The 9,475-nt window shown below is 43.4% G+C and overlaps 1 protein-coding gene across 1 annotated transcript; it reads left to right on the top strand.

Annotated features, from left to right (window-relative positions):
* Positions 1 to 3,717: 3,717 nt before the first annotated feature.
* On the top strand, positions 3,718 to 7,217 carry LOC125482210 (transport and Golgi organization protein 6 homolog). Its single transcript, XM_048594229.1, has 3 exons — positions 3,718 to 3,900; positions 5,834 to 5,968; positions 6,696 to 7,217. Exons 1-3 carry the CDS (start codon positions 3,718 to 3,720, stop codon positions 7,200 to 7,202), a joined length of 825 nt encoding a protein of 274 aa, XP_048450186.1. The 3' UTR covers positions 7,203 to 7,217.
* Positions 7,218 to 9,475: the final 2,258 nt, after the last annotated feature.

Below are 9,475 nucleotides of genomic sequence, written 5' to 3'. Positions count from 1 at the left end.
GAAAATTTTCTGATGAAGGGTCTAGGCCCGAAATGTCAGCCTTCCTGCTCCTATGATGCTGCTTGGCCTGCTGTGTTCATCCAGCTCTACACCTTGTTGTCTCGCTGGATAGGCTGGGACTTTTTTCACTGGAATGTAGGAAGTTGAGCTTATAGAGGTTCATAAAATCATGAGGGGTATAGATAAGGTGAATGGCAGGTGTCTTTCCCCCAGGGTGGGGGACTGCAAGACAAAGGAGCATATTTTTAAGATTTAAAAAAGACATAATGGGCAATTTTTTTACAGAGTGGTTCATGTGTGGAATTCCAGAGAAAGTGGTGGATGTAGCTACAGTTACAACTTTACAGTTATAAGAAACGTTTGGATAAGTATATGAATAAGAAATGTTTGGAGGGATATGGCCCAAGCCTAGGCAGGTGGGTATAGTTTAGCATGGACTGGTTGGACCAAAGGGTCTGTTTCCATGCTGTTTGACAATATGACTAGTTGCATGGCAGGTTCTGGAGCACAGGTCTTCAGTACCATTGCCAGAATACTGTCAGGGCCTGTAGAATTCGCAGTATCTAGTGCCTCCAGCTGTTTCTTGATATCAAGCAGAATGAGTCCATTTGGCTGAAGCTTTACATCTGTGATGCCGGTGACCTCTGGAGGAGACCACGATGGATCCATCATCCACTCAGCACTTCTGGCTGAAGATTGCAGCGAAGGCTTCAGCCTTGTCTTTTGCACTGATGTGCTGGGTTCTTCCATCATTGAGAATGGGGATGTTTGCGGAGCCGCCTTCTCCAGTGAGTTATTTAATAGTCCACCACAATTCACAACAAGATGCGGCAGGACTTCAGAGCTTAGATAAGATCTGTTGATTGTGGGATCACTTAGTTTTATCATTTGTTGCTTATATGGTTGGCAAGGCAAATAGTCCTGTTTGGTAGCTTCACCAGGATGACATCTTATTATTGCGTTTGCCTGGTACTGCTCCTGGCATACTCTCCTGCACCCCTCCATTGAACTAGGGTTGATACCATGGCTTAATGGTAATGATTGAGTAGGAGATATGCTGGGCCATGAGGTTGTATTAGAATACAATTCTGCTGCTGTTCATGACCCACAGCACCTCATGCATGCCCAAGTCTTGAGTTGCTAGACCTGTCTGATAGAGGGTATTCTGAATGTGAAGGTGGGACTTCATCTCCACAAGAACTGTGTGGTGGTTGTTCAGCTTGTTCAGTAGGGCTGCTGATGGCTCACAACCTAGTCTTGTGTTAGATCATTCAAAACCAATCCCATTTAGCACATTGATCATACCACTTATCACAATGGATGGCATTTTTAATGTGAAGATGGGACTTTGTGTCTATAAGGACCTTGCGGTGGTCTGTCCTACTGATACTGTCATGGACTAATGAATCTGCTGCAGGCAGATTGGTAAGGTCAGGGTCAAGTCTGTTTCTCCCTTTTGTTGGTACCCTCAGTGCCTCAGACCCGGTCTAACAGCAATGACCTTTAGGGCTCAACCAGCTTGGTCCGCAACATTGCTCTGAACCACTCTTGGTGGTCGGCATTCTGCTTATTCTTAGTGTTGTTCAACATGGAGGAGTACTGATTCATCAGCTGAGGGAGGACGGTTTGTGGTAATAAGCAGAAGGTTCCTAGTTTGACCTGATACCATGGGACAACATGGACTCCAGAGTCAACGTTGAGAATTCCCAGGGCAATTCCCTTCTGACTGTATACCACTGCCACCACCTATACAGGGTATGTCCTGTCCAATTGGCAAGACTGTGAGATAGTTTGTGAGATAGCTCTCTCAATTTTGGCACTAGAAGGTTAGTAAAGATGACTGCTAGGTCAGCAAGTCTAAGTTTATCATTGATCTGTTCGGTTTCATTCCTTTTTAAGGCTTTTCAGCCTTTTTTAAAATTTGCTCTTGAGATGCAGGCATCTCTAACTTAGCCAGTATTTATTGCCCATCCGCAATGCCGGAGGGCAGTTAACAAACAACCACATTTCTGTGGGTGTGGAGTCACATGTAAGCTAAACCAAACAAAGACAACAGATCTCCATCGCTGAAAAACATTAGTGAATCAGATGAGCTTTTAGAACAATCAACAGTGGCTACATGGTCACCATTAGACCAGATTTTGAATCCCAGGTTTTTATTGAATTCATATTTCACCATCTGCCATAGTGGGATTCAAACTCACGTGCCCAGAAAGTTATCCTGGCCTCAGGATTACTAACCCAGTGAGAATGCCATAAGGCCATTGCCTTTCCTTTTGATACAACTGAGTGGCTTGCATGTCTGTTTCAGAAGGCAGTTAAAAATTAACAACATTGCAGAGGGCCTGGAGTCACGCGTAGGCTGGATCTGGTAAGGACATTAGTGAAACAAATGGGATTTCACAACAATCAGCAACAGTTTCACGATCATCATTAGACTTTTAATTCCAGATTTTATTGAATTTCCTTTCCATTATCTTCTGTGATTGTACCTGGATCCCCAGAATGTTGCCTGGGTCTCTGGATTACTAGTCCAGTTACAATACCACTATACCATTGCCTCCCGATCGCCTGTTTGATCTTCAGGTGAAACTGTTTTGTTTTCTTTTATTTTGTTGAAGGTGTTAACTTTTGCTTACCCAAGTGGCCATTGGTACTGAGAACCTGATCCTGTAACCCAGCATCAGAGAACATCCACACACATGAGCCAACAAACTTTGCTTCTTATTCCTGGAGAGAACATACATATTGTAGCCTTAATGTTTGAACCCAAACATTGACTATTGTCTGAAATTAGTGAATGGTACAAAGCTTGGAGCTGCCTGGTTAGTGTGGCTCAGCTATGCACACACTTTGGCTGTTCCCCATTGGAGCAGGTTGTTGGGTTCACTGAAATCATAGAATCGTAGAATCCCTACAGTGTGAAAACAGGCCCTTCGGCCCAACAAGTCCACACCGACCCTTCGAGCATCCCACCCAGACCCATGCCCCTATAACCCACCTAAGCTACATATCCTTGAATACTACGGACAATTTAGCACAGCCAATCCACCTAGCCTGCACATTTTTGGACTGTGGGAGGAAACTGGAGCACCCAGAGTAAACCCACGCCGACATGGGGAGAATGTGCAAACTCCACACAGCCAGTCGCCCAAGGGTGGAATTGAACCTGGGTCCCTGGCACTGTGAGGCAGCAGTGCTAACTACTGAGCCACTGTGCCACCCGAAATCCTTGGGTAGCAAAGTGTATGATTCCATGTGCCCCTTTCCTGAGGTGAGATGTTTCATGCAGTCCTTCAGAAATTTATTTGGAATTTATAATCCTTGGATTCCTACATGCACTTCACAATGTGGTCATGTATCCTGTCCTTGGCTGTAATCCTGGGTAGCTCAGGATGTGCTATGATCTTTACAAAAAGGTTGATTGTCACAGATATGAGCAGTAATGTTAGGCCGCAGCCAATAGAATGATCCAGCACTTGGAGAGCAGCAAAGGAAAAGAAAGCAGAAAGTTGTCGGAACTAACTTCGTTCCATAGGTGCTTCTCTTATTGGCTGATAATGGAGCATCACTGATAGTGCATTGAGGAACCTCAGTGAGTGCAGTGGTAGCAGTTAATGTTAGGAGAAAGAATGATATGAGGTGCTTTGGAGAGGTGTGATTTGTGTGAATGGTTTTGGTCAATGTGGCGTAAAGGTGCAGACTCAGGGAAAGGTAATGCACGTATCTGTTTTTCAGGGTCTTACATATTTAGCAGGAGAGACGGAAGACAGGCTTGCAACAAACCGCACTGATGGTTTGCTTGAATGGGAGCAGCGGGAACAACAGTTGGTCACCTTGCAACTCATTGCTGTATTATGCGAGAGATTTGGTCATCTCATCCTCAACAATACTGTGCACGTGAGTTCCGCAATATCTCAACTACTCTATGTCAAAACACTGCAGTCCAAGAACTCAAAACAGTACTCTCTGGGGAGAGGTAACAGTACTGGCATTGAATAGAGAGTTCTCTGTGGGAGCTGAGTACTTGCTCTCCGCAAGAGCAGGGCACTAGTCCTGCATACAGTGTGTTTCAGGAGGCTGCTACTGGATATAGAGGCATTTCCATGAGAGTTGGATAACCAGGATACGGTGCTCACTGGGTGACTATCTGTCATTTAACATGTATGAACAAAGGTGAAGAAGATGTTTCCTGAAGTGACTCTTAAATGCACTCATGTCAGGCAACCTTGGGGCTTCTAAGACCATAAGAAATAGGAACAGAAGTAGGCCATTCAGCCCCTTGAGCCTGTCTGCTTTTCAATAGGATCATGGCTGATTGGACATTCTTCACATCCATTTTCCTGCCTTTTCCCTGTAACCCATGATTTCCCTTCTGATCAAGAACTTTAAGTTTAAAAACTTTAAGAACTTAACTTTAAGAACTTCTTCAACTTTAAGTGTACACAAGGTCTGTGCCCCAACAGCTCTCTATGGCAGAGAGTTCCACAGACTCTCAACTCTTTGAGAGAAGAGCGTTCTCCTTATCTCAATGTTAAGTTGGTGCCTCTTTATTCTGAGACAATTGCCTCTGGTCCTAGACTCTCTCATCAGGGGAAACATCCAATCTGCATTTACCCTGGCAAGCCCTTAAGAATCCTACACCTTTCAATGACACCGCCTCTCATTCTTCTAAATTCCAATGAGTAGAGTCCAAACCTGTTTAATCTTTACTCATAATCCCTCCATACCAGCGATCATCCTAATGAACCTTCTCTGAACTGCCTCCAATGAAATAACTTTCCTTAAATAAGGGGATCAAAACTGCACCCAGTACTCCAGCTGTGATCTCACCACCACCTTGTACAGTTGCAGGAAGACTTCCCTACACTTATACTCCATCTCCCTTGAAATAGGTACCAACATTCCATTAGCCTTCCTGATTACTTGCTCACCTCTGTGCTAGCTTTCTATGTATCGTCCACAAGTATCTCTAAGTCCCTTTGTGTTGCAGCCTTCTGCAGTTTTTCTGCCTTGAAATAATACTTTTTTTTTGGTTCTCCCTTCCAAAATGAACAACTTCACATTTTCCCACAGTCATTTTGTGGCAACTTTAGATCAAATAAAGGACAAGCTCATTACTGTGCTGGATGTACTAATACAGATACAGCATTCTGAGAGTTCTGAACCTAGGGCACCATTCATTTCCCCTGAAATGTAGACATTGATGAGATGAGGGAACAACACTGAATACTGCATTGGGGCAAATTGATCATTCCTTGTACCATGAGGTTTGCATACTCTTATTTCAACTGAGAATAGGATTATGTCTCCAGATGTGTGAGCAGCGCAGTACAGATTTCTGTGACATCCATATCAGTAACATTCCTGAACAGTGCTTTGTTACTGATACAAAGCAATCTTTAAAAATAAAGCCAATTATTTAATGCTGGGTTTGTTTGAGACATGGAGTCAGAAATGGATTGTAGAGTATTACTCAACGTATTGCACTGTGGCTGATATGTGCATTATGGGTAGAGTAGTAATAAACAAAAAAGTGGGACTGCATTGGCTTAATGGGGGCTAATCCGGCACAGGGAGGCTGCACTGGCATTCTGTGTCACATGGTGTAATAATATGTATTTGTTTTCAAAATGCGGATTCTTATTTGTTATGAGCTCTATCATGGGAGAGAAGATTTGTTGGAATTTTGAAAAAATTGATGATTTATCACCTTTGTGAAAGGGAGAGTTGCTCCCTGCAGTGAGATGCCTGGATTACAGTTAATAACCAAAAGAATCAGAAATAACACTTCTGTTGCTGCATCTTCTTTATTAACATAGTTGTGCTGCAGGTCATTGAATTTGTCATTACAACATTGGATCGTTGCTGCGTAAACTTGACGCACCGAACTGAGGAGACTGTGGAAGCACAGACACTAAGTATGGGAATGGGACTGATCGCAGCCATGCTGGGAGGAGCTGTTCAGGTGAGTGAGCAAAGAGAAGAAAGAGTGCGTAAGCAGACTTCTCCATGATTTATGCTGAAGCAAGATTCTCTCTGTACATCAGTGGGCAATATTGTACCAAATCATATGACTGCACATAATCCATAAAACCCAGGGTTGGTTCCAGTTAGAGCTTCTTGTGCTGTACATTTACAGACATAGCACTCAATTATTCCTCGCACTCCTTGTCTTCCTGTTGTTATTTACCCTGTTGATGCTCCTTTATCCTCTCTTACAATTCCCACCACCACCTCCATTCTTTACCCCAGCTGGCTGCTCTCTCATGCTGCCCAAGCTCTATATATACTTGATAATTTCCACTGTAGCAAGAAATGCCAAGAGAAAGTTTCATCATTTTTTAAAAAGATAATAAAAGGTTTTGATAGAGTCAATACAGAAAGGGTATTTCCTCTGATTGTGGGAGTGACCAAGGGCTTCATTGACAAAGCACCATTGCGTTAAATCTGCCACTGAGAATGAGGAGAGAAATTTGGATCATTTTCTTGACACAGTATGGTTGAAATTAAGAACATTGCATCATTTCCATGGAAATTGGTGTAACATTTGACCTAGAGAAAGGTGAAGGGGTAGGGTGAGGCAACAGAACAGTGGGATCACATTGGAATTGATACAAATATACGGAAGGAGAAGAGGGGCAGTACTGTAAATTTGGGGCGATCTCTGATCATAACTCCCTGTCTTACTGCAGCTCACCTCAACAGATTTTGATGCCATGAAACCAATGTTACCCAGACTTGAGCAGATTGCAGTGTTACATCCTGATCCTGTTATACAAGAGTTGGCATCAGACTTGCGCATTACTGTCGCTACCCATGGAGCATTCTCCACTGAAACAGTTGCAACAGCTGCACAAAGCACCATGGGCAACCAAAATAAACAGGATGACAAACCAACAAAGTCCAGCCACCCAAAAGAAACTTGTCCAGTGACTGGAAGCCAGCGACAGTCGCCTACTTCCCATAGTGTTGGTGGGATGGAGCACGGGAACATGGCCACCCCTGGCAACTCACCCAGGAACTTCCACCAGATTCTTCAGATCGCCTTTGATCCCGAGGTCCCCACACGAGCAGCTGCTCTAAGGACAATTAGCCGGATGGTTCAACAACGTAACCCTGATGCTCTCAGCAACCAAGAGAAGGTTCTATCGGTGAGTTTTCTTATTGTTCTCTTGGGGTTGTTGCAGATAGTTTTATAATTGTATTGTGAATGACTGAATTCATTGTGAAATGCTGTGCATAAAGTTTGGTTCAAAAAGCAGAAGCTTTTCGTTGATGTAATGAAGAAGGAATCCATGATAATCAACATTCAACTCGGGATCAGGAAAATTTAGGCTTCGGCGGTCAGTGGAATCATTACCATGGAGGAAGATCATTCAGCCCATTTGAGACTGTGCTGGCTTTCTGTAAAACAATCCAATTATTCCCATTCACCTGTATTCCCATAATCCTGCAAATTTATTTTGCTTAAGTGCTCATCCAGTTTCCCGTTACAATCATTCTTCTGAACTTATAGCAATAACTTTTGGGTTGTCAACATTTGCTGCACAAAAGAAAAATTCTTCCTCACTTCTCTCACCCAAATCTCAATGTGACTCCTTGGCCTTGTAGCATGAGCTCATGATGGCCGCGTTTCTTTGTCCACCGAATCGAAGTTTGTGGTCATTTTGTACACTTCCTTCAAATCTGCCCTCAACTCCAATATTCCAAGAAAAATACCCCCAGCTGGTTGAGGCCAACCTCATAGATAAAATCCCTCATCCTGGAATTATTTTACTCTGTACTCTTTCAATAATCCTTTCATATTTCCTAATGCAATATTCTTGTTGTGGCTGAACCAGAGCTTTATAAACAATCAATATAACATTCCTACTTTTGTATTCAATGCCTTGATTTCTGAAATTGAAGATCTAATATTCATTGCCAACTGCTGTCTCATCCAAATTAAACTCCATCTGCCACTCATTAGCCCGTTGGCCCAAAAATTAGGTAACCTTCTTCACTGACTGCTATACCACCAGCTTTGATGTTATCTGCAAACATGCTAACCATGCCTGCTAAATTCTCCTCCAAATATAAATGATAAACAACAGTGGACCCAACACCGATCACTGCAGAACACCATGCTCATAGGCCGCCAGTCCGAAAAACAACCCTCCACGATCTCTGTTCCTATCATCAAACCAATTTTGTATCCGATTGGCAAGCTTTCCCCAAATTCCATGCGAGTAACTTTACCAATCAGTCTACCATGCCATTTTATGTCATTTTATATTCTGATTTGTAGAATAAAACCATAAGATAAAGGAGCAGAATTAGACCGTTTGGTCCATCAAGTCTGCTTCGCTATCAAATCATGCCTGATATTTTGTCAACCCCATCTCCTTCTTTCCTTCCCAGAACCCATGGTCCCATTACCAATTAAATACCTATCTCTGTCTTAAATACACTCAATGACTTGGCCTCCACAGCCCTCTGCGGCATTGAGTTCCACAGATTCACCACCCTCTGGCTGAAGACATTTCTCCTCATCTCAAAGGTCGGCCCTTCACTGTGAGGCTGTGCCCTTAGGTCCTAGTCCCTCCTACTAATGGAAACATCTTCTCCGCATCTGCTCTATCCAGGCCTCTCAGTATTCTGTAAGCTTTGGTTAGATTACCTTCATCCTTCTAAATCCCATCGAGTACAGACCCAGAGTCCTCAACCGCTTCTCATATGACAAGCCCTTCATCTCCAGGATCATTCTTATAAACCTCCTCTGGATCCCCTCCAACACTAGCAAATCCTGTCTTAGATATAAAGCCCAAAACTGCTCTCAATATTCCAAATGCAGTCTGACCAGAGCTTTATACAGCCTCAGCAGTACATCACTGCTGTTGTATTCCAGCCCTCTTGAAATGAATGCAAACATTATATTTGCGTTCCTAGCTGCCAGCTGAACCTGCATGTTAACTTGGGAGTCCTAGTTCAGATTCTCTTAAGTTCCTTTGAGCTTCAGATTTCTGAAGCCTTTCCCCATGTTGAAAATAGTGTACATCTCTATTCTTCCTACCAAAATACATAACCTCCCACATTGTATCCCGTCGGCCACTTCTTTGTCCACTCTCCCAGCCTGTCCGACTCCTTTTGCAGCCTTCTGCTTCCTGAACACTACTTGTTCATCCAGCTATCCTTATGTCATCTGCAAAATTAGCAACAATGTCCTCAGTTCCTTTGTCCAGATCATTAATGTATTACATGATAAATTATGGTCCCAACATGGACCCCTGCGGAACTCCACTGATCACTGGCTGCCATCCTGAAAAAGGCCCTTTTATCCCTACTCTCTGCCTTCTGACAATCCTGTATCTGTGCCAGTAGCTTGCCCCTCACCCCATGGACTCTTGTCTTATTTAGGAGTCTCCTGTGCCACATTTTGTCAAAGGCCTTCTGGAAATACAAATAGATCATGTCCACTGGCTAAAGAGATAAC

Source organism: Rhincodon typus, unplaced genomic scaffold (genome assembly GCF_021869965.1).
Source record: "Rhincodon typus isolate 14 unplaced genomic scaffold, sRhiTyp1.1 hic_rhity00007158, whole genome shotgun sequence".
NCBI lineage: Eukaryota > Metazoa > Chordata > Chondrichthyes > Orectolobiformes > Rhincodontidae > Rhincodon > Rhincodon typus.
The sequence above is the reverse complement of the archived record's forward strand: the minus strand, read 5'-3'. Positions and strand labels throughout refer to the sequence as shown.

Bases quoted from the DNA above. Each gene is read 5' to 3' on its own strand.
- LOC125482210 (XM_048594229.1), top strand. From the start codon at position 3,718: ATGCACGTATCTGTTTTTCAGGGTCTTACATATTTAGCAGGAGAGACG. The intron at 3,901-5,833 runs GTGAGTTCCGCA...GTTGTGCTGCAG, and splicing joins TCCTCAACAATACTGTGCAC to GTCATTGAATTTGTCATTAC. The intron at 5,969-6,695 runs GTGAGTGAGCAA...GTCTTACTGCAG, and splicing joins TGCTGGGAGGAGCTGTTCAG to CTCACCTCAACAGATTTTGA.